Below are 24,861 nucleotides of genomic sequence, written 5' to 3' on the forward strand. Positions count from 1 at the left end.
AAGAAAGCCGTTACACCTGGCCTCTACAATCACCCGACCTCAACCCAATTGAGATAGTTTGGGATGAGTTGGATCGCAGAGTGAAGGAAAAGCAGCCAACAAATGCTAAGCATATGTGGGAAATCTTTCAAGACTGTTGGAAAAGCATTCCAGGTGAAGCTGGAATGTTAGAATGCCAAGAGTGTTTAAAGCTGTCATCAAGTCAAAGGGTGGCTCATTTGAAGAATCTAAAATCTGAACTAGATTTTCATTTGTTTCACACTTTCTTTGGTTACTACATGATACATGTGTTATTTCATAGTGTTGATGTCTTCACTATTATTCCACTATGTATAAAATAGTAAAAAGAAAGAAGCCCTTGAGTGAGTAGGTGTGTTTAAACTTTTGACTGGTACTGTACGTGTATATACAACTCCAGTGATTGACAGTGAATTGACAGTGATTGACAGTGAAACAGCTATACAGTGAAACACAGAGTAAAACTCCAATAAGAAAAGCAAAACAGAGATATTGTACATTCCACAATGAAGGGTTGATAACACAATCATGTCTGCAATAGTACGCTTTTTCTAATGCCATTTCCAGCTACAATATAGATGATATTTCAATCCATTTGTTTACCTCTGCTGATTTTGAGAGAAAGGCTGTGTGGGCGATTTGCACAAACAATACACACGTGAATCGATGGATTTCCTGAGCTGGTTAGAAACAAGACCGGTGGATATTGAGAATGTAAACAACTGTATTTGTTTTCCAAGGCTTAGACAAATTTATGCTCTCTCTCAGTGGATTTGGCAAATGTTATCCCCATTTTCCTGATTATTGCGTTGGAGAGAGACCAGGAGAAAGAGAAAAAAAAGAGAGGGGAACAAGAGAGGGGAGAGCGAGAGAGAGAGAGAGAGAGAGAGAAAGAGAGAGAGAGAGAGAGAGAGAGAAAGAGAGAGAGAAAGAGAGAGAGAGAGAGAGAGAGAGAGAGAGAGAGAGAGAGAGGTGAATTACAGCTTGAGTGGAGACACTAAGGTTACTGCTTGGTATTGTGATCTCTACACAGTACTTCAGCCTTCTTCAGAGCAACATAGAGAAATTTAAACGCTGCCCTTATGATGACAGTAATAAATAGTAGACCTGCTTCCGCTCCTCGATGAGAGCCATGTCTGTCTATGTACATTAAGAACAAGCTCTTTCCATTTCATAGACTGACCAGGTGAATCCAGATGAAAGCTATGAACCCTTATTGATGTCACTTGTTAAATCCCCTTCAATCAGTGTAGATGAAGGGACAGGTTAAAGAAGGATTTTTAAGCCTTGAGACAATTGAGACATGGATTGTGTACAGTCTGTGTACCATTCAGAGGGTGAATGGGCACGACAAAAGATTGAAGTGCCTTTGAATGGGGTATGGTAGTAGTTGCCAGGCGCACCGGTTTGAGTGTGTCAAGAACTGCAACGCTGCTGGGTTTTTCACACTCAACAGTTTCCTGTGTGTATCAAGAATGGTTCACCACCCCAAGGACATCCAGCCAACTTGACACAACTGTGAGAAGCATTGGAGTCAACATGGGCCAGCATCCCTGTGGAACACTTTCGACACCTTGTAGAGTCCATGCCCCGACGAATTGAGGCTGTTCTGAGGGAAAAAAGTTGGTGCAACTCAATATTAGGAAGGTGTTCTTAGTGTTTTGTAGACTATATATATGTATATACACACACGTGCACATAAGCGAGCATTCACACACACCAGCTTGATCACTAGATCAAGGTCCCCAGAACATCAATATATGTCTTCCTTGGTGTTTGGAGCCAGAGCACGCTGCTTAGACCACTGTACCACCGCAGTCCACATTGCTCTAGCAAACCGTGAGAATACTTGATGATACTTGGTAATAGTGCGTTGTTTGTAATTGAAGCCTTCCCCAAACCATAGCCCTGATCTTAACCACTCGGAATTAACGCCTAAACTGTTAACCTTTGATTTTTTTCAGTTTTAACCCTGTAACAGCACAGAATTAACCTTGTAACCATGCATAATTAATGCATAAAAAATAGACATTCATCCATAATAGGTCAAATTTAAAATACAGCACACACACCACCCAAGGGCCAAAATAAATTATGTTAAAGCCTTGTGATTTATAACAAGCAACAACAAGCCAGCGACATGGGAATTAGCCCCCATTGAGTGTGTGTGTGTGTGTGTGTGTGTGTGTGTGTGTGTGTGTGTGTGTGTGTGTGTGTGTGTGTGTGTGTGTGTGTGTGTGTGTGTGTGTGTGTGTCTGCAATACATATGGGAAAAGTGGAGGATGAAAAATAATTGAAGACTATGAGTGTGTCCTGAATGGTACCATGCCCTCTACACAGTGCACTACTGTAGACTAGAGCCCTATGGGGCCTTGGTCTAAAGTACTACACTATAAAGGGAATACAGTGAGCTCCAAAAGTGTTGGGAAAGTGACACGTTGTTTTGTCATTTTGTCACTGTACTCCAGCACTTTGAAATGATACAATGACTATGAGGTTAACATGCAGACTGTCAGCTTCAATTTGAGGGTTTTTCCACCCATATCGGGTGAACCGTTTAGAAATTACAGCACTTGTTGTACATAGACCCCCCATTTCAGGGGACCAGAAGTATTGGGACAGATTCACTTGTGTATTAAAGTATATACTCCAGTCCTCCTCCAGTCAGACTATAACTCATACAGTATGATACTCCAGTCCTCCTCCAGTCAGACTATAAGTCATACAGTATGATACTCCAGTTCTCCTCCAGTCAGACTATAACTCATACAGTATGATACTCCAGTCCTCCTCCAGTCAGACTATAAGTCATACAGTATGATACTCCAGTCCTCCTCCAGTCAGACTATAAGTCATACAGTATGATACTCCAGTCCTCCTCCAGTCAGACTATAAGTCATACAGTATGATACTCCAGTCCTCCTCCAGTCAGACTATAAGTCATACAGTATGATACTCCAGTCCTCCTCCAGTCAGACTACAACTCTACAGCCCGGAGTCCCCGGCAATGATCCCCGGTCCCCGACGGTCCCCGGTCCGGAGCATCTGGCGACGATCCACGGTCCGGTTCCACGGAAGCGGAGGGATCCACGAGCAGAGCAGGGTCTACGTCCCGAACTGGAGCCGCCACCGTGGCTAGATGGCCATCCGGACCCTCCCCCATAGAGTCAGGTTTTGCGGCCGGTGTCCGCACCGGGGGGGGGGGGGGGGGGGGGGTACTGTCACGCCCTGACTCTCTATTTTGGTTAGGTCAGGGTGTGACTAGGGTGGGTACTCTAGTTTTGTATTTCTATGTTGGCCTGGTATGGTTCCCAATCAGAGGCAGCTGTCATTCGTTGTCTCTGATTGGGGATCATATTTAGGCAGCCTTTTCCCACCTGTTGTTTGTGGGATCTTGTTTTTGTTTAGTGCCTGTTAGTATTGCATTTGCTTCACGTTTCATTTCTGTCTGTATTTGTTTTTTGTTATTTTCATTTATTAAAATTATGTGGAACTCTACGCACACTGCGCCTTGGTCCATTCAGTATAACGATCGTGACATACAGTGCCTTCAGAAAGTATTCATACATAATTCACATTTTGTTGTTACAGCCTTAATTCAAAATAGATTAAATTGATTGTATTTTTCATCTCACCCATCTACACACAATACACCATAATGACAAAGTGAAAACATTTTTGAAAAAAAAATGGAAAATGAAATACAGAAATATCTTATTTACACAAGTATTCACACCCCTGAGTCAATACTTTGTAGAAGCACCTTTGGCAGCGATGACAGCCGCAAGCCTTTCTGGGTCAGTCTCTAAGAGCTTTGCACACCTGGATTTGAACAATATTTGCGCATTATTCTTTTGTAAATTCTTCGAGCTCTGTCAGGCTGGTTATGGATCAATGCTAGACAGCCATTTTCAAGTCTTGCCATAGCTTTTCAAGCTGATTAATGTCAAAATTGTAACTAGGTCTCTCAGGAACATTCAATGTCATCTTGGTAAGCAACTCCAGTGTATATTTGGCCTTGTGTTTTAGGTTATTGTCCTGCTGAAAGGTTAATTTGTCTCCCAGTGTCTATTGGAAAGCTCTAGGATTTTGTCAGTGCTTAGCTCTATTCTGTTTCTTTCAATCGTATCTTCCCAGTCCTTACCAATGACAAGCATACCCATAACATGATGCAGCCACTACCACGCTTGAAAATATGAAGTGATGTTTTATTGGATTTGCCCCAAATATAACATTTTATTTCTTTGCCACATTGCTGGCAGTTTTAATTTAGTCCGTTATTGTTGTACAACTGAATGCCTTTTGCGTTTAATCCAACCTCTCTGAATCAGAGAGGTGCATGGGGCTGCCACAATCGACATCCACTTCTACGGCGCCTAGGGAACAGTGGGTTAACTGCCTTGCTCAGGGGCAGAAAGAACGTTTTTTACCTTGCCGGCTTGGTTACTGGCCCAATGCTCTAAACACTAGGCTACCTGGCGCCCACTATTGCAAACAGGATGCATGTTTTGGGATATATTTATTCTGTACAGGCTTCCTTGTTTTCACTGTGAATTAGGTTATTATTGTTGAGTAACTTCAGTTATCTCTCTGATCACAGCCATTGGCCTCATGGAGACTGAGGTAGGAAGGATGCCTGTATCTTTGTAGCGACTGTGTGTATTGATACACCATTCAAAGTGTAATTAATAACCCTTTTTTTTCACCCATCTACCAATAGTTGCCCTTCTTTGCAAGGCTTTGGAAAACCTCCCTGGTATTTGTGGTTAAATTAGTGTTTGAAATTCACTGATCTCTGTCTCTCTGTCTCTCTGTCTCTCTGTCTGTCTGTCTGTCTGTCTGTCTGTCTGTCTGTCTGTCTGTCTGTCTGTCTGTCTGTCTGTCTGTCTGTCTGTCTGTCTGTCTGTCTGTCTGTCTCTCTCTCTCTCTCTCTCTCTCTCTCTCTCTCTCTCTCTCAATGTATTCTATCTAGAGTGAAAACCTCCCTCAGCTCAACATTATGTAGTTATCTCAATGTATTCTATCTAGAGTGGAAACCTCCCTCAGCTCAACATGATGTAGTTATCTCAATGTATTCTATCTAGAGTGGAAAACCTCCCTCAGCTCAACATTATGTAGTTATCTCAATGTATTCTATCTAGAGTGGAAACCTCCCTCAGCTCAACATTATGTAGTTATCTCAATGTATTCTATCTAGAGTGGAAAACCTCCCTCAGCTCAACATTATATAGTTATCTCAATGTATTCCATCTAGAGTGGAAACCTCCCTCAGCTCAACATTATGTAGTTATCTCAATGTATTCTATCTAGAGTGGAAACCTCCCTCAGCTCAACATTATGTAGTTATCTCAATGTATTCCATCTAGAGTGGAAACCTCCCTCAGCTCAACATTATGTAGTTATCTCAATGTATTCTATCTAGAGTGGAAAACCTCCCTCAGCTCAACATTATGTGCTTATCTGAGTGTATTCTGAGTGAACCAGGTAAATCACATGGGGTACCTGGTAGTCATGATACAGTAACTCACACTGCCACCTACTGGTTGACAATGTCAGTACCACTTTCTCTTGTCCAAGCAGGATTACGTCTGTGGAACAGTAGCATTAACATTGTAAAAAATGATAGTTTCACAAAAATTAAACAAGCATCAGATAATCAATGTTATATAGCTCATTGCCAATTCACTGATTTGTATGCTCTTCTTTAAAGTGTCCTCTTTCTTTTCTTCCTACTTTATCTCTCTCTCCATCTGTCTCTCCATCCCTCTCTCGCTCCATGTTCGATCCACACTGAGTCACGGGTCAGATAGAGCAGATACTGCAAGACAGAAACTACCCGGTAAATTGTCTCCAGTCCACAAACCCCAGATGGATCAATATGACATACTGTAGGCCAATACCTAATGACCCAATATTTCATATCATCTGCCACTATGGAACGGATAGAATGGCATCACAGTTCAATGTCATAATATTGTAGTTTGTCTTGGCACAATGTTTTCTGGACTACAACATTCAAATACATATCTACATATGTACAGTATGCTGCACATTCTACAAATGTTGTTATTAGCATTGTTATACTGTGACACTATTGACTGTAATACCAAACAAATATCTCTCTCACTTTATCATCGCTTCCAAATGTACCTTTAGGCTTGAGGGCGTTTCTCTCTACCCAATCAGCACGACAGTCCTTTCCTCCTTGTTAGCGGTCAGCACCATGGTCCGGTTGAACCCGCTAACAACCCCTCTCTGCCATCGTATTGATTGAGACACAAGACGAGTCATTAAAGTCCCATTCCACTGCTGTTGTTGTGAAACCATTTAGGAGAGAGAGGGCAACGCACGCTTCGGTGTTGACACCGTCTTCTAGTGTATGGAGAGAGGAGAAGGCCCACTGCCTGGAACCAAGCCAAGGTACTCTGTTATTCTGTGGACCCAGAACATCTGTGAGTCTGCTGGACCATTAGAGAGAGAGAGAGACGGAGTGTAAAGGATAATCCATTCACCCAGTACCCAGAGATACTAAAAGGGTACCATTGATTGTGCTGTGCAGACATGTCTACCAAGCTAAGCTAGAATGGTAACCTCAAACGGGCACCCTGCCACCCCCTGGCCTTGTAGTAGTGGTAGTGGTGATGGAGGATAGATGGACTGGGCTGAGGGACAGGACCAGGCAGTCTGGCAGTCCAGAGGGACGTAGGCCTTGTTTCAGTCTCTATCCGGTGTCGATTTCTCAGCTGAACGATGCAATCGCATCTTGTTCACGCCGTGTCTGGCTAAATTGTCATGCCTCATTCCTGGCTCACCCTGTGACACGGGCTTAGACTGGAGAACAGTCAGGGACATAGACGGATATAGAGAGACAAGAGCACAGACTCAAACGCACAAATAGATAGGCAGACCGATGCACACATGCACATGCATGCACTGACACCTTTTGTTCGGAGTTATGGTTCCAAATCGAGTGGTTTAATCCGTGTTTTAATCCGTGTTAGTCTGTGTCAGGTGGCCTTCAGATGCACTGAATCTGTGAGAAACACACTTCACCTTCTCTTCTTTCATCATTCTTTCACTCCTATCACGTTTGACTCCGCTCCATGAATTCCATTCCCAGCCATTACAATTTGTCCTCCTATAGCTCCCCCCACCAGCCTCCTTTGCATTGGGGAGACGACAAGAAAAGGTTGCGGGAGCTCCTTGGAGCTGCTTACCAAAATAAAAGTCCTGCACATGCGCCATGTATGGTCAAACAAGGAATCACATTTGGCGGATTCTTATTTTGACATGAGGTAAGCAGAGAAGAAGTGGGCCTACAACAGACCCACGTTTGGAAAGTCTGTTTAATAATGCAACCCTTTAGATACATGACAAAAAGTACGTGGACAACTGCTTGTCAAACACCTCATTCCAAAATCATGGGCATATGATTTGGTCCCCTCTTTGTTGCTATAACAGCCTCCACTCTTCTGAGAAGGCTTTCCACTAGATGTTAGATCATTGCTTCCAATCAGCCATAAGAGCATTAGTGAGGTTGGGCGCTGATCTTGGGCAATTAGGCCTGGCTCGCAGTCGGTGTTCCAATTCATCACAAAGGTGTCCAACGGGGTTGAGGTCAGGGCTCTGTGCAGGCCTGTCAAGTTCTTCCACACCGATCTCGACAAACCATTTCTGTATGGACCTCGGTTTGCTCACAGGGGCATTGTCATGCTGAAACAGGAAAGGGCCTTCCCCAAACTGTTGCCACAAAGTTGGAAGCACAGAATCATCTGGAATGTCATTGTATGCTGTAGCGTTAAGATTTCCCTTCACTGGAACTAAGGGGCCTTAGCCCGAACCATGAAAAACTGCCCCTGACAATTATTCCTCCTCCACCAAACTTTACAGTTGGCACTATGCATTGAGGCAGGTAGTGTTCTCCTTTCATCCGCCAAACCTATATTCGTTCGTCAGACTGCCAGGTGGTGAAGCGTGATTAATCACTCCAAAGAGCTATTCAGTAAGGCCATTCTACTGCTAATATTTGTCAATGAAGATTGCATGCCTGTGTGCTCAATTCTATACACCTGTCAGCAACGGGTGTGGCTGAAATAGCCGAATCCACTTGAAAGGGTATCCACATACTATGAATATATAGTGTATTTTGTCACATATTCCCCTGTCATAATGACCAACTGTCCTGCCCACCGGCACAGTAAGATGAAATGGAATTTTACTTAACATCTGGCTTCCTGCGGACGCTTGTGTATGTAAACACACTTGCATTGATCAAATTCTGTCAACTCAGGAGGTTATTTGAAATTCCGTTTCCAGAATTGAAAATTATAATTGAAAATCAAAGTCCTTTTTAAATGATTGAATCAGAGGTTCAGTTCTGCTGAATGAATTGACGTGTGTGTGTGTGTGTGTGTGTGTGTGTGTGCGTGTGCGTGTGCATGCTAAGTTGTAGGTTCCTGTGTTAATGAAGACATCAGGATGATCTCGGTTTTCAACGGACCAATGTTTTGTGGTCCAGAGAAGCAGAGAAACAAGGATGGATTTCTTCTGCAAATACAGTGCATATATGTGTCAAAAAAATATGTCAAAAAAAAATGTAACCTTTATTTTTTTTTAACCTTTATTTAACTTGTAACCTTTTGGTTACTAGTCCAATGCTCTAACCACTAGGCTTCCTGGCAATTAAAAAATGATTTAGCTGTTTGAAAGATTTACTTAACAATGGAAGGTTGGAAATTGGCTGAAAATTGCTAAAAGCTGAAGAATCTAGATGACTTTTCTTCAGAAGGGGTTTCATAATAGCAGTTTTTAGTGCAGTGGGGAGAGTGCCTGTGAACAGGGAGTGATTAACAATAGCTTACACTTCTTCAGATATGCAGTTAAAAACTGTTTTGAAGAAAGTGGTGGGGATAGCATCGAGAAGGCAGGTCGAAGACCTAAGTTGTGATATCACTTTCCTGAGCATGTCTGTGTCAACCAGGGAACATAAATCCCAGCCTTTGCCTGGTTGGCTAGGTCACATATCATCAAACTTCTCACCTGGTCTTGCTTGACTGACACCCAGCCTACTGTTTGCTATCTTATCACTGAAATATGCCACAAACTAATCCCATTTAGACCCGGAGGAAAGTTCACATGCAGCCAGTGCGGCAGGAAGCCTAGTGGTTAGAGCGTTGGACTAGTAACCAAAAGGTTGCAAGTTAATTAAATAAAGGTTAAAAAAAAATAAAGGTACATTTTTTTTTTGCCATATCAGATTTGACTTGGTTCATTCCGGCACCTATTTGCCCAGCACCTCACACGTGATTATTTATTAGTTGTTTCACTGTTCGCACTGTAAACATTCTAATAAAAGCGATAAGTGTTAAATCAAGTTGCCTCCTCATTATTTCTCCCACCCCCCCACAAATACCATAATGTAAAAGCGTGGTGAATCTTCTGTGTAATCATCCTGTCCTGCCACACTGATTCTAGACCTGCTCTCTCATTTTTACATAGAGGTTGTGCTGACACAGGTCTTGGTAGTGGTGGTCAACTAGTTAAGTGGTCACTTACGTAATCACTTCACGTAGCCTAGGCTAGTCGTCTCCCTAATGAATTTGAAATGTGGGAAAGCCAAATAAAAAATGGTTAAGAAAAGGCAGTCGAGTTTGACATTTTTTTAAGTCCCAAAAAACCCTGAGAAAGATGGTGAATCGAATGCAGAAGGAGCCAGAGAACTGTCAGTGCCGGAGAGGAGTGAATAGATCCACCGACAAAGTGTCCCGAGCAGGTGCAATTTGCAGTTCGAGAACGAGCAAACGTATATCCCCTGGCTTGTCATGTAGAATTCAAAGCTGGGCTGTACAACATGCAAAAAATGTAGGGATTAAACTTGCAAAAGAGTGGGTGGAATGTACAGTAACATCCTCTGCCTCAGACGTAAAACAAAAACAAAAACAAAGAGCCCTCAGAAAAAAAGTTTTTGAACATTTCGCGAACCGAGGTGCATTTGATGGCAGCAAGCATTGTAGACAAGGCTAAAGAGGACACACAGGTTATAGCTAACACTCAACATGAAGAAAAAAAATAGACCCTACAGCCAGAGTCTTCAGAACAGCCTTAGAAGGAGGCTAAACGTCACAGCCACAACCCCGCCCATGGCTTTGAGCAAGAAATTGATTGTCAGTTAGTTAAATAAAATGGATATGTGGAGAGTCATTGTGGGAGGTTCCTTTACAAACTTGTTCTGTGCTGTGAAGTTAATCTGAATATGTGCTTCATATTATCACGTAGGCAGGAGGCCTTTTCTCATATGTGTGTTCTGCTGCAGCCTATATTGATTTATTTGATTTGAAGTTATCTTCCGATATTGTGGTATTTGTTCTACTGGCCATGCTTTCCACCTGGCTACCCTTACCCCGGTCAACAGCCCTGCACCCCCCACAGCAACTTGCCCAAACCACCCCCATTTCTCCTTCACCCAAATCCAGATAGCTGATGTTCTGAAAGAGCTACAAAACCTGGACTCCTACAAATCAGCTGGTCTAGACAATCTGGACCCTCTCTTTCTAAAATTATCCACCGCAATTGTTGCAACCTCTATTACTAGCCTGTTCAATCTCTCTTTCATATTGTCTGAGATCCCCAAAGATTGGAAAGCTGCCACGGTCATCCCCCTCTTCAAAGGGGGAGACACTCTAGACCCAAACTGTTACAGACCTACAGTTGAAGTCGGAAGTTTACATACACTTAGGTTGGAGTCATTAAAACTAGTTTTTCAACCACTGCACACATTTCTTGTTAACAAACTATAGTTTTGGCAAGTCGGTTAAGACATCTACTTTGTGCATGACACAAGTAATTTCTCCAACAATTGTTTACAGACGGATTATTTAACTTATAATTCACTGTATCACAATTCCAGTGGGTCAGAAGTTGACGGTGCCTTTAAACAGCTTGGAAAACTCCAGAAAATTATGTCATGGTTTTAGAAGCTTCTGATAGGCTAATGGACATCATTTGAGTCAATTTGAGGTGTACCTGTGGATGTATTTCAAGGCCTACCTTCAAACTCAGTGCCTCTTCGCTTGACATCATGGGAAAATCAAAAGAAGACCTCAGAAATCAGCCAAGACCCCTGAAAAAAATTGTAGACCTCCACAAGTCTGGCTCATCCTTGGGAGCAATTTCCAAACGGCTGAAAGTACCATGTTCATCTGTACAAACAATAGCATGGAAGTATAAACACCATGGGACCACGCAGCCGTGATACCGCTCAGGAAAGAGACGCGTTCTGTCTCCTAAAGATGAACGTACTTTGGTGTGAAAAGTGCAAATCAATCCCAGAACAATAGCAAAGGACCTTGTGAAGATTCTGGAGGAAACAGGAACAAAACTATCTATATCCACAGTAAAACGAGTCCTATTTTGACATAACCTGAAAGGCCGCTCAGCAAGGAATAAGCCACTGCTCCAAAACCGCCATAAAAAAAGCCAGACTACGATTTGCAGCTGCACATGGGGACAAAGATCACACTATTTAGAGAAATGTCCTCTGGTCTGATGAAACAAAACTGGAATTGTTTTGCCATAATGACCATCGTTATGTTTGATGGAAAAATCGTGAAGCACAGGGGTTGCAGCATTATGTTGTGGGGGTGCTTTGCTGCAAGAAGGACTGGTGCACTTCTCAAGACATCAGTCAGGAGGTTAAAGGTTGGTCGCAAATGGGTCTTCCAAATGGACAATGACCCCAAGCATACTTACAAATTTGTCGCAAAACGGCTTAAGGACGGCAAAGTCAAGGTATTGGAGTGGCCATCACAAAGCCCTGACCTCAATCCTATAGAACATTTGAGGGGGAGAACTGAAAAGCGTGTGCAAGCAAGAAGGCCTACAAACCTGACTCAGTTACACCAGCTCTGTCAATAGGAATGGGCCAAAATTCACTTATTGTGGAAAGCTTGTGGAAGGCTACCCAAAACGTTTGACCCAAGTTAAACTATTTAAATGCAATGCTACCAAATACTAATTGTGTGTATGTTAACTTCTGACCCACTGGGAATGTGATGAAAGAAATAAAAGCTGAAATAAAAGCTGAAATAGATCATTCTCTCTACTATTATTCTGACATTTCACATTCTTAAAATAAAGTGGTGATCCTAACTTACCTAAGACATGGCATTTTTACTCTGATTAAATGTCAGGAATTGTAAAAAACTGATTTTAAATGTATTTTGCTAAGGTGTATGTAAATTTCCGACATCAACTGTATATCTATCATACCCTGCCTTTCTATTGTCTTTGAAAGCCAAGTTAACGAACAGATCACCGACCATTTCGAATGCCACCGTACCTTCTCCGCTATGCAATCTGGTTTCTGAGCTGGTCATGGGTGCACCTCAGCCATGCTCAAGGTCCTAAACAATATCATAACCGCCATCAATAAGAGACAGTACTGTGCAGCAGTATTCATCGACCTGGTCAAGGCTTTCGACTATGTCAATCACCACATTCTTATCGGCAGACTCAACAGCTTTGGTTACTCAAATGACTGCCTCGCCTGGTTCGCCAACTACTTCTCAGACAGAGTTCAGTGTGCCAAATTGGAGGGCCTGTTGTCCGGACCTCTGGCAGTCTCTATGGGCATGCCACAGGGTTCAATTCTCGGGCCGACTCTTTTCTCTGTATACATCAATGACGTCTCTCTTGCTGCTGGTGATTCTCTGATCCACCTCTACGCAGACGACACCATTCTGTGTACTTCTGGCCCTTCTTTGGACACTGTGTTAACAAACCTCCAGACAAGCTTCCATGCCATACAACTCTCCTTCCGTGGCCTCCAACTGCTCTTAAATGCAAGTAAAACTAAATGCATGCTCTTCAACCGATCGCTGCCCGCACCTGCCCGCCCGTCCAGCATCACTACTCTGGACGGTTCTGGCTTAGAATATGTGGACAACTACAAATACCTAGGTGTCTGGTTAGACTTTAAACTCTCAAAGCCTCATATACTACCCACCACTGCGACCTGTATGCTCTCGTTGGCTGGCCCTCGCTACATATTCGTCGCCAAACCCACTGGCTCCAAGTCATCTATAAGTCTTTGCTAGGTAAAGCCCCGCCTTATCTCAGCTCACTGGTCACTATATCAGCACCCACCCATAGCACCCGCTCCAGCAGGTGTATTTCACTGGTCACCCCCAAAGCCAATTCCTCATTTGGCCGCCTTTCCTTCCAGTTCTCTGCTGCCAATGACTGGAACACATTGCAAAAATCTCTGAAGCTGGAGACTCATATCTCCCTCTCTAACTTTAAGCACCAGCTGTCAGAGCAGCTCACAGATCACTGCACCTGTACATAGCCCATCTGTAAATATCCCATCCAACTACCTCATCCCCATACTGTTATTTATTTTTTGCTCCTTTGCACCCCAGTATCTCTACTTGCACAGTCATCTTCTGCACATTTTTCACACCAGTGTTTAATTGCTAAATTGTAATTATTTTGCCACTCTGGCCTATTTATTGCCTTACCTCCCTTATCTTACCTCATTTGCACACACTTTATGTAGACTTTTCTATTGTGTTATTGACTGTATGTTTGTTTATTCCATGTGTAACTCTGTGGTGCCTTATTCTAAAACGGATTAAATAGTTTCCCCCCCCTAATCAATCTACACACAATACCCCATAATGACAAAGCAAAAACAGGTTTTCAGACATTTTTACAAATTTCAAAAAAAGAAAACACTCAAATATCACATTTACATAAGTATTCAGACCCTTTACTCAGTTCTTTGTTGAAGCAACTTAGGCAGCGATTACAGTTTGGAGTCTTCTTGGGTCTGACCCTACAAGCTTGGCACACCTGTATTTGGGAAAATGTGGGGAAAGTCTGTTCAGTATTACACAGTATTGCTATGAGCAACAAGGTAGTTAAAAATACACCGTGGGGTTCAGATAAAGCAACATCGACAATAGAGGATATGTCAATAGAAAGCCCCTTGGTAATAACCAGGTCAAATCAGATCAAAGTTGATTTGTCACGTGCGCCGAATACAACACAGTGAAATGTTCACTTACAGGCTCTAACCAACAGTGCAAAAAAGGTATTAGGTGAACAATAGGTAGATAAAGAAATAAAACAACAGTAAAAAGACAGGCTACGTATGTCCCAGCCAGCCAATGATTGCCCAGCATCTGTAGCCCATCTGACATCATCCTGATGGAGCCCTGGCAGTCTGAATGGATTGAGCTGATGGAGGGAGTGTTTGAGAGACAGAGGGGAGAGAGTATAGCCTGTACGGTGGAGAGGTTGTCAATGAAGAACAAACTTCCTCTATGGCTCTGAAAACAGGGTTACTGTGAAAAATGGACAGAAAGGGCAGGAGTTTTGTCATCTTTCTGTCTCTCTGTATCTCTCTTTCTCCCAAGTGAAACTCATTTCCAAAGGTATCTCATCTGACCAGATTACTCTCCTAACTAAAACACACATGCACACGCACCCATCCCACACACATGCACACATGCACACACACACACACAGAAAGAAAGACAGACAGACACTTAGAGATTTCAAAGCCTATACCTCCATTACATAATGAGGTGTTTTTTGGCAACAGGAAGTGACATGTATGCTGAGCCCCTCACAAAGCTGAGTGTTCTATGGTGTCAATAATTAACTAAGGCCAGGACCTTCAGCCCTGCTGCTGCTGTCCCCTCAGAATGACTCTTAAATCTGTCACACACACACAGGCACACGCACGGATGCACACACATGCACACACACAACCGTTCAATCTGTGTCCTACCTGCACACTGTCTGTCGCACACATTCACCGCATACATTAAATATGGCTGCTGTATGCTGATTACTGTACAGGGGGGTGCTCTCTCTCTGTCTGTCGCTCTGTTGCTCTCGCTCTCTCTCTCTGTATGTCTCTGTTTCTGTCTCTCTCTCTCTCGCACTCTCTCTGTTTGTCTGGCTCTCTCTCTCTCACTCTCTCTTGTTCTTTCTCTCTCTTTCTGTCTCTGTTTCTCTCTGTCTCCCTCTCTCTCTCTCTCTCTCTGTCTCTCTCTCTGTCTCTCTCTCTGTCTCTCTCTGTCTCTCTCGACACTTGGGGAACCAATTAGACATCTGGTCCCTCGATCCCATATTTACCATAATGCTATAATATTGATGGATATCCTACATCAGTATTAGCTGTATAAACACTTCCCTGTTTGGTATTCAAGGTCTGATTCCATAGATCACATACAGTGTAAACTGGAGACCTCCCTCAGCTCAACATTATGTAGTTATCTCAATGTATTCTATCTAGAGTGGAAACCTCCCTCAGCTCAACATTATGTAGTTATCTCAATGTATTCTATCTAGAGTGGATACCTCCCTCAGCTCAACATTATGTAGTTATCTCAATGTATTCTATCTAGAGTGGAAACCTCCCTCAGCTCAACATTATGTAGTTATATCAATGTATTCTATCTAGAGTGGAAACCTCCCTCAGCTCAACATTATGTAGTTATTTCAATGTATTCTATCTAGAGTGGAAAACCTCCCTCAACTCAACATTATGTAGTTATCTCAATGTATTCTATCTAGAGTGGAAAACCTCCCTCAGCTCAACATTATGTAGTTATCTCAATGTATTCTATCTAGAGTGGAAAACCTCCCTCAGCTCAACATTATATAGTTATCTCAATGTATTCTATCTAGAGTGGAAACCTCCCTCAACTCAACATTATATAGTTATCTCAATGTATTCTATCTAGAGTGGAAAACCTCCCTCAACTCAACATTATGTAGTTATCTCAATGTATTCTATCTAGAGTGGATACCTCCCTCAGCTCAACATGATGTAGTTATCTCAATGTATTCTATCTAGAGTGGAAAACCTCCCTCAACTCAACATTATATAGTTATCTCAATGTATTCTATCTAGAGTGAAAACCTCCCTCAGCTCAACATTATGTAGTTATCTCAATGTATTCTATCTAGAGTGGATACCTCCCTCAGCTCAACATGATGTAGTTATCTCAATGTATTCCATCTAGAGTGGAAACCTCCCTCAGCTCAACATTATGTAGTTATCTCAATGTACTGTATCTAGAGTGGAAACCTCCCTCAGCTCAACATGATGTAGTTATCTCAATGTATTCCATCTAGAGTGGAAACCTCACTCAGCTCAACATTATGTGCTTATCTGAGTTCATTCTGAGTGAACCAGGTAAATCACATGGGGTACCTGGTAGTCATGATACAGTAACTCACACTGCCACCTACTGGTTGACAATGTAAGTCTCATCTCATGTCCAAGCAGGATTACATCTGAGTAACATTGCAAGGTTGATCATTTCAGAAATGTAAAACAAGTATCATATGATCAATGGAAATGTTGTAGAACTTATTTCCAATGCACTGATTTATATTCCCTTCTTTAAAGTATCCTCTTTCTTTTCTTCCTACTTGATATCTCTCTCCATCCCTCTCTCCATCCCTCTCTCCATCTGTCTCTCGCTCCATGTTCGATCCACACTGAGTCACGGGTCAGATAGAGCAGAGACTACAAGACAGAAACTACCCGGTAAATTGGCTCCAGTCCACAAACCCCAGATCGATCAATATGAGATACAGTAGGCCAATACCTAATGACCCAATATTTCATATCATCTGCCACTATGGAACGAATAGAATGGAATTGCAATTTCATCTCTCAATAGTATAGTTTGTATTTAAATAATGTCATAATTGACAGACTACTAGTTGTTATATTAGCATTACAATAATGTACCACTACTATACACCACTATATTTCCACTATAATTACCTGTCTTGTAGCGGTATTTATTAGAGAGGGATAAAGAAAGATTTTGTTCGGGCGCCAGGCAGGTATTAAGCATGTCGAAAGGAAAAGAGTAGAATAGAGAGAGTACCACTACCAGATCCACACACATCAGCCGAAGAAACTGCCTAGAGTGTAGCCTGTTTACCAGATAGCCAGTGGAGAGAAAAGAGAATACACCCCCTATATTACCCACATCACAGCACAGGGGTAACCCCAACAAGAATACCTCATACAATAATAATAATAATAATACTAATAATGGCAGAGCAATTTAACAGCAACTTCATACAAGAAAGAACCCAGTATTCAACAGAGTATTTGCAATAATCTGTATTATCTTTCAGTGGATGAGTGCAGAGTGACTATGTCACTATATCCCCCACTGTCTGAGGGTGTCTCAGGGGAAGTTCGGATATGTAAAAAACACATTTCCAATTGACACATGTACTGTATATAATACAATATTGTACATGTGTAAAAAAGAACAAATGTATATAATAGACTCTTGTACATGTGTAAAATACAACAAATGTATATAATACACTGTTGTACATGTGTAAAATACAACAAATGTATATAATACACTCTTGTACATGTGTAAAATACAACAAAAGTATTCACCCACCTAATTGTTATTATTATTATTTCCTCCCTGACAACTATGTTTTTACATCATCTGGTCCCAGACCTGTTTGTGCTGTCTTGATTCTCAACCGAATCAGCATAGGACACTCCCCTTCTCCTCGTTAGCAGTCAGAACCACAGCCCAGTTCAACACACTAATGACCTCTCTCTGTCACCATATTCATCTGGGCATAAAACGAGTCGTTAAAGTCCCATTCCACTGCTGTTATTGTAAAACCATTTAGGAAAGAGAGAGAGAGCAATACTTATTCGGTGGTGGGTGGTGACACCCTATCCTAGTTTATGGGGAGAGGGTCCACTGCCCCAGAACCAAGCCAAGTTGGCTGTGTTTCATTCCAGCAAGATGTTCCTCCTCCCTCTGATCTTGCTCACTCCCTTTCTATGGGTCTGCATGTTACTGTATAGGTAAAAAAAAACAGCTCCACCTAGGTTCCGCCACATTGCTTTCCCCTATCCAGTTCGACCAGTCCTGACAGCGAGACGGAGAGAACAAGTGCAGGGGGAGAGAACATCCTGCTGGATTGAAACCCGGCCATGGTCTTCTGCGAGTCTGTTAGAGGACCCAGAGGAAAGCTATGGACCATTAATTATTGTTCTTTTTTTATAGACCTGAAGACTTGTGAATAGAGAAAGACTGGAAGTTCAATGAAGAATGTTATTATTGTATTAAACAAACACCCTTCTTTTTTTCAAACACATATTTTACTTAGTGTGGTCCACTGACTACTTTTTACACGTATTCCTCCCCCAACTGTCCTAAGAAGGAAACCCCCAGCTAGGTGACTCCTCTCCCCCATGTGGGCAGCATGCCACCCCCTGGGACAGGTGTTAGTGGTGATGGAAGGGGCTGAGGGACCTGGCAGCCTGCCATGCCAGTGGGAGGTAGGTCTTGTTTTAGTCTCTATCCACTATAGATTTTTCAGCTGTACAATGCAATCTTATCTTGTTCACTCCGTGTCTGGCTCGATTGTCATCCATCATTCCTGGCTCACTGTGACACGGGCTTGGACTGGAGAACGGGTAGGCGAGAGAGGAGCAGACACACAGACGGACAGACAGTCAGAGACAAAAATGCACGCACCAATGCTCATTGCCTTCAGAATGTATTCATAACCCTTGAATTATTCCACATGTTGTTGTGTTACTGCCTGAATTCTAAATGGTCTAAATAGATGTATTTCTTTCTCACCCATCTACACACAATACCCCATAATGACAAAGTGAAAACCTGGATTTGTACAATATTTTCACATTATTATTTTTTTAATTCTTCAAGCTCTGCCGAGTTGGTTGTTGATCATTGATAGACAAGCATTTTCAAGTCTTGCCAAAGATCTTCAAGCCGATTTAAGTCGAAACTGTACCTAGGCCACTCAGGAACATTCAATGTCAACTAGGTAAGCAACACCAGTGTATATTTTTCCTTTGTTTTTTAGGTTATTGTCATGCTGAAAGGTGAATTTGTCTCCCAGTGCCTGTTGGAAAGCAGACTTTTTTTGAATGACTACCTCATCTTTGTACCCCACACAGACAATTATTTGTAAGGTCCCTCAGTCGAGAAGTGAATTTGAAACACAGATTCAATCACAAAGACCAGGTAGGTTTTCCGATGCCCTGCAAAGAAGGGCACCTATTGGTAGATGGATTAAAAATAGAAGACATTGAATCTCTCTTTACACCCAGTCACTACAAAGATACAGACGTCCTTCCTAACACAGTCGCCAGAGAGGAAGGAAACCTCTCAGGGATTTCACCATGAGGCCAATGGTGACTTGAAAATAGTTACAGAGTTTAATGGCTGTGATAGGAGAAAACTGAGGATGCAGGCAGGTCACTTGTGATACAAGTCAGAATTCGATGTCCATCCATGTCTGAGGATGTTGGGAGATGACGTGGAACCCGGCAACTAGGAGTAACAGTGAGTGCTGTTACCTTAAAGTAGGTTTTGGCTTTTTTTGTGTGGAAATGAGATGGTGGATGGGTGTAAGCATTTGCATGTTCAAGTACAGTGATAGAATATTTTGTACATTTATTTTCATTTTAAGCCTACCACAAACCTTAACCCTTACCTTAACCATTCAGAGTTAATGCCAAACTTTTAGAATTCAGAGTTAATGCTTAAACTTAACCTTAAACACGTCAACATGTGAAGTTTTGAACAAACATGGATGAACATCTAATTCTGAAAAGAAGGAAGCCTGTACAGTGCAATAATGCACTAAAGTAAAACTGCAAAAGATTGACTAAGAAATGTACTTTATGTCCTGAGTACCAGTCTTCATATTTTCAAGTATAGTGATGGATACACCATGTTATGGGAATGCTTGTCATTGGCAAGAACTAGGGAGTTGTTTAGGATAAAAATAAATGGAATGTAGCTAAGCACAGGCAAAGTCCTAGAGGAATAGCTGGTTCAGTCTGTTTTCCAACAGACACTGAGAAACAAATTCACCTTTCAGGAGGACAATAACCAACACAATGCGAAATATACACTGGTGTTGCTTACCGAGACAACATTGAATGTTCCTGAGTGACCTAGTTACAGTTTTGACTTAAATCGGCTTGACAATCTATGGCAAGATCAACGATCAACATCCAGCTTGACAAATTTTGAAAATAATCATGTGCAAATATTGTACAATCCAGGTGGGCAAAGCTCTTAGAAACTTACCCAGAAAGACTCCGCTGTAATCACTGCCAAAGGGGATTCTAACACGTATTGACTCAGGGGTGTGAATACTTACATAAATGAGATATTTCTGTATTTCATTTTCAATCCATTTGCTAACATTTCTAAACGTGTTTTCACGTTGTCATTATGGGGTATTGTGTGTAGATGGCTGAGAAGAAAATATTTCATCAATTTTGAATTCAGGCTGTGACACAACAGAATGTGGAATAAGTCAAGGGGTATGGCTACTTTCTGAAGGTGCTGTATATACAGATGTCTGGCTCCTCTCCTCTGTTACCTGAGACCTTTTTCAATAGGAGGCGAGGAGAGGATGGAAGACAGAGGAGTTGAGCAGGCCAATTGAGAATCTCTGGTGGAAACAAATGTTCTCGTATGAAATGAGACTCTTTTTCTCCACTCACGCGTCATCAGGCAAATGGAATTCTAAAATAATGGGTAAAATTATAAAAACTACACTAATCAAAAATATAAACGCAACAATTTCAACAATTTTACTGAGTTACAGTTCACATGAAAAAAATCATTCAATTAAAATAAAATAAATTAGGTTCTAATCTATGGATTTTACATGACTGGGCAGGGGTGCAGCCATGCCCACCTACTGAGGAGTCAGGCCCAGCCAATCAAAATGAGGTTTCCCCCACAAAAGAGCTTTATTACTGACAGATATACTGCTCAGTTTCATCAGCTGTCCGTCTGGCTGGTCTCAGACGATCCCGCGGGTGAAGAAGCCGGTTGTGGAAGTCCTAGGCTGGCGTGGTTACCTGTGGTCAGCGGTTGTGAGGCCGATTGGACGTACTGCCAAATTCTCTAAAACGATGTTGGAGGCGGCTTATGGTAGAGAAATTAACATTAAATCCTCTGGCAACAGCTCTGGTGGACATTTCTGCAGTCAGCATGCCAATTGCAAGCTCCCTCAGAACTTGAGGAATCTGTGGCATTATGTTTTGTGACAAACTGCACATTTTCGAGTGGCCTTTTATTGTCCCCAGCACAAGGTGTAGTCTGTGTAATGATCATGCTGTTTAATCAGCTTCTTGATATGCCACACCTGTCAGGTGGATGGATTATCTTGGCAAAATTGAAATGCTCACTAACAGGGATGTAAGAAAATGTGTGCGCAAAACTGGAGAGAAATACGTTTTTTTTGTGTACGTGAATAATTTTTCATCTATATTTTATTTCAGCTCATGAAACATGGGACCAACACTTCATATGTTGTATATATTTGTGTTCAGTATAATTCAGCTAGTCGTGCAAGACACTTCATAAAGGAAAGGATAAGAAGATAATATTTTTAAATGTGTGCATTATTTTCTCCTCTAAGAAAACAACAGCTGATTCAAATGGGTGGCAGATTTTAAAACACTTTTGCTCTAGCCACCAGGAGGATATTATTGTGCATAGGATCTCTGTTCACCTACTAACGAATGGACACCATCCTCCACTACTCGACCCTGGACCACTAATCCGTTTCAAGGAGAGGAAGGACTTCTTTCCATTTGAGAATCTCCCCTAGTTTGATCTCCCTTTGTTTAAAATCCACGCAACTGCTGTTAATTTATGCACATAGAAGTAGAACGGGTTCCAATTAGAACCGAATTGATAATAACAATTCATTAATAATACAATAATTTGTACAAAGCACACAGGAAATAGCTTAAATTAAACTATGTTGAATGGCTCTTTGAACTGTGTTGAACTGTGTCTAATGTAAACTATAGGCTACAGGAGCAAGCACTTTGCAAGGCAGATGTGGATTCTACTCTGAGCCTTTAGCATCATCCACTGGAAGATAACATAAAGTGCAGGGTGAGCTTCAAACAATGTCTCCTTCGCAGTATTAGCAAAGGACCGCTAGAAAGCGCCGTTGTATCGACGTGTGAGGGTGCAGTAGAAGGCTACACGCTACCACAGGGTGCCTAAAGACGTTGAGGCCAAGCGCAAGTAAGCTGTCAACAGTAGCCTGTCAAAGAGCACACTGGTTACATTAAAATAGTTCCGTTTCCAAAAACTAAAACTAAAACACTTCTGCAAGGCTGATAACATCTCCAGTTTTGTTTGTTTGGCTCGCCTGTAATTTAGGCTATGTTACGATGTATCAAACATTTTAATTAGCACTTTTACAATATATTTTTACACTATATTACACTAACAGTGGGCCATATGAACAGAAATATGTCGTATATATTTTTTTTTATCTCAGTGGGCAACGATAACTTTACGCATGTGGATTAGACTACACCAATGAGGAAAAATCACATAATTAACACATATGATGACCTATTTGTTAATTAGGCTACTTATTTTATTATTGTCGACTTTTGTTAATGTGGGAAATATAGGTTATTAAACATCAAAAACAAAATAATAATGCAAACGGTATTAAAAAAACGAAGAGAAGAATGTCAAATATGTATATGCATATATATTTCTGTGAAGTAGTAGCCTATGAATTCTCTTCAAGATGGCATGACAACTCAAGTCCGTGAGAAACAAATACTAACAGGTGTACTGTAGCCTAAAGAATATCTGTATTTTACTGTAGGCTATTTTACTTCATTGAATAGTAAATAGTGTGAACTAGATCATCCGATAGCAAAAACAATACGAATATATATATCCTCATGTCGACAGGCTTTGAAATTAAATCCAAATGTCAAAAGTGTCCACTTTGAGGAAGTAACCTGCCTGTTATAGGCCTGTGATTGGTCCATTGGCGTTGACAGTCTTCGGAACACCGATGGTATCACTACCAATAAACGTACATGATTTGATAGGTCTAGTTTTTTATGATTTATGATTTTATGATGTATTAACCTTTAAAATGGAATGTATGCCTATTATGTGACGTCCTAATAGTATGTCGTTAGTGCAAGATGTGGAGTGCTTTTGCGCAAGAACCAACATTAGGGTATTGTTTAGTGGACAAAATATGGTGGGAGCCTATGGACTGCTAAAATATGGTGGTAGCCTATGGACTGCTAAAATATGGTGGTAGCCTATGGACTGCTAAAATATGGTGGGAGCCTATGGACTGCTAAAATATGGTGGTAGCCTATGGACTGCTAAAATATGACATTCTTAAATATAGCCTATTTAATAAAGCGTATCATTGTAACATACGTTTCTTTAACCCATTGGTTACCGAAGGCACGGAGATCGATGTCCAAAATGAATTAATTAGGACTATTTACTTTATTATATCCAATTAAATCGATCCGTAAAGTGCACTGGCATCCTTTCCTCTCCACTATAGATTGCTGTTTTCCTTGCTGTAATGGGGTAATGGTTCATATTTATTCTTAGGATCATATGCAATGGTCCTATATTTTCTCCATATTTGTTGCCAAGAGTCCTTCCACTTGGATGTGCTGTCTCCCAAGGTTCACGTTCGTTTCCAATCTCTCTCTCGCTCTCTCCTTCTCTATTGGCCCGGCCCCCTGATCTCTCTGTCCATTGGCGTCTTCGGGGTCCCCTTCTTTTTTCATATACGGATCCAGTAATGACTGTCCATTGGTTTTGTTATTCTATCTCCACCTCCTACTCCCCAGCGTTGCCCTGCCCATGTGTTGTATCTCTATGTCCATCCATCGACTGACGTTCAAGTTCGTAGGAACGTCACGTCCGCACTTGAACTTGCAGCTCAGGGGGCTTTGCTCATATCCCTCTCTCTGTCTTTGCAAAAAAGTCATGAAGACTGCCGCACAGCCCGTACCCCGCGCGTCACCGTGATGTGATCTATAATTCATTTTTTTTTGGATGTCAAACGCATCGATGAAGACATTTTATCTGGAGTCTATTACGTTGTAGGACGCCTCTGCCAATGTGAACTAAGCTGAACGCCACCACTTACCAACATGTCTCGCCGCAAGCAAGGCAAACCCCAGCACTTGAGCAAGCGGGAGTTTTCGCGTAAGTAGAATTGAAAATTGCTTCTTTTATAATCTGGTAAACAAGAACACACACAGCAGCCTCTTCTCAATTTATTTGGATAATGTTTGTAGGCAACTGGACTTGACGCGGACCCGTGGACATAACCTAAAAGCGTGTCAAGAACGCCGTCATTGAATCAGATAACTTTCTATCGGAAAAAGTTGGACCTTGGAAAAGATTGTATATTTGGTAAACAATAAGGCTATTTTACATGTATGTGCCGATGCTACAACACAGGCTTCTTTCGCTATTATTAAAGGACATCTAGGCTGTAGTGGAGGGATACCTTTTTGCCTATCAAGGTATCCTGTGAATATTTATATTTAGTCTATCCGTTTCCGATATGTAATACGCTACGAATAGCAACGTGTATCCCCAAATAAGCAATTCCACTTTGTTATTACTATTTGTTTTGATAGCGTAGATTTTTTTTCGAGAGATGCTTTTCTTTTTTTTGAATGGGGAGAACGGGGTGTTTACATACTCGTAGCCCATACAGAAGACCTCGTGTGTGGAACGTTGCCAGCGTTGATATCGAGGGATATAGGATAGAGTTCACGATCCAAGAATACCACTGCACCTCCGTATAACCCAGTGATCCAATTACATTGTTATCGTTTACACCGCGAGTTAATGTGAATGGATGCAATAAGCATTGGAACAGTTGGAGACGTTCTATTCCATCTACTATTGGACCTCTCCTCTACGCTACATTTAACGAAGAGGTTCATTTCAGAGGGGA

General features: G+C 41.7%; 1 protein-coding gene across 1 annotated transcript in view; it reads left to right on the top strand.

Moving 5' to 3' along the window:
- The first annotated feature begins 23,883 nt into the window (after positions 1-23,883).
- LOC139424515 (B-cell lymphoma/leukemia 11A-like) overlaps positions 23,884-24,861 on the top strand; it is a 52,560-nt gene continuing 51,582 nt past the window's right edge. The window contains exon 1 of the mRNA XM_071176438.1: positions 23,884-24,098. Within this exon, the coding sequence (XP_071032539.1) occupies positions 24,044-24,098 (55 nt within the window). The 5' untranslated portion in view covers positions 23,884-24,043. The remainder of the gene's footprint in view (positions 24,099-24,861) is intronic.

This window comes from Oncorhynchus clarkii, chromosome 13 (genome assembly GCF_045791955.1).
Source record: "Oncorhynchus clarkii lewisi isolate Uvic-CL-2024 chromosome 13, UVic_Ocla_1.0, whole genome shotgun sequence".
Classification (NCBI taxonomy): domain Eukaryota; kingdom Metazoa; phylum Chordata; class Actinopteri; order Salmoniformes; family Salmonidae; genus Oncorhynchus; species Oncorhynchus clarkii.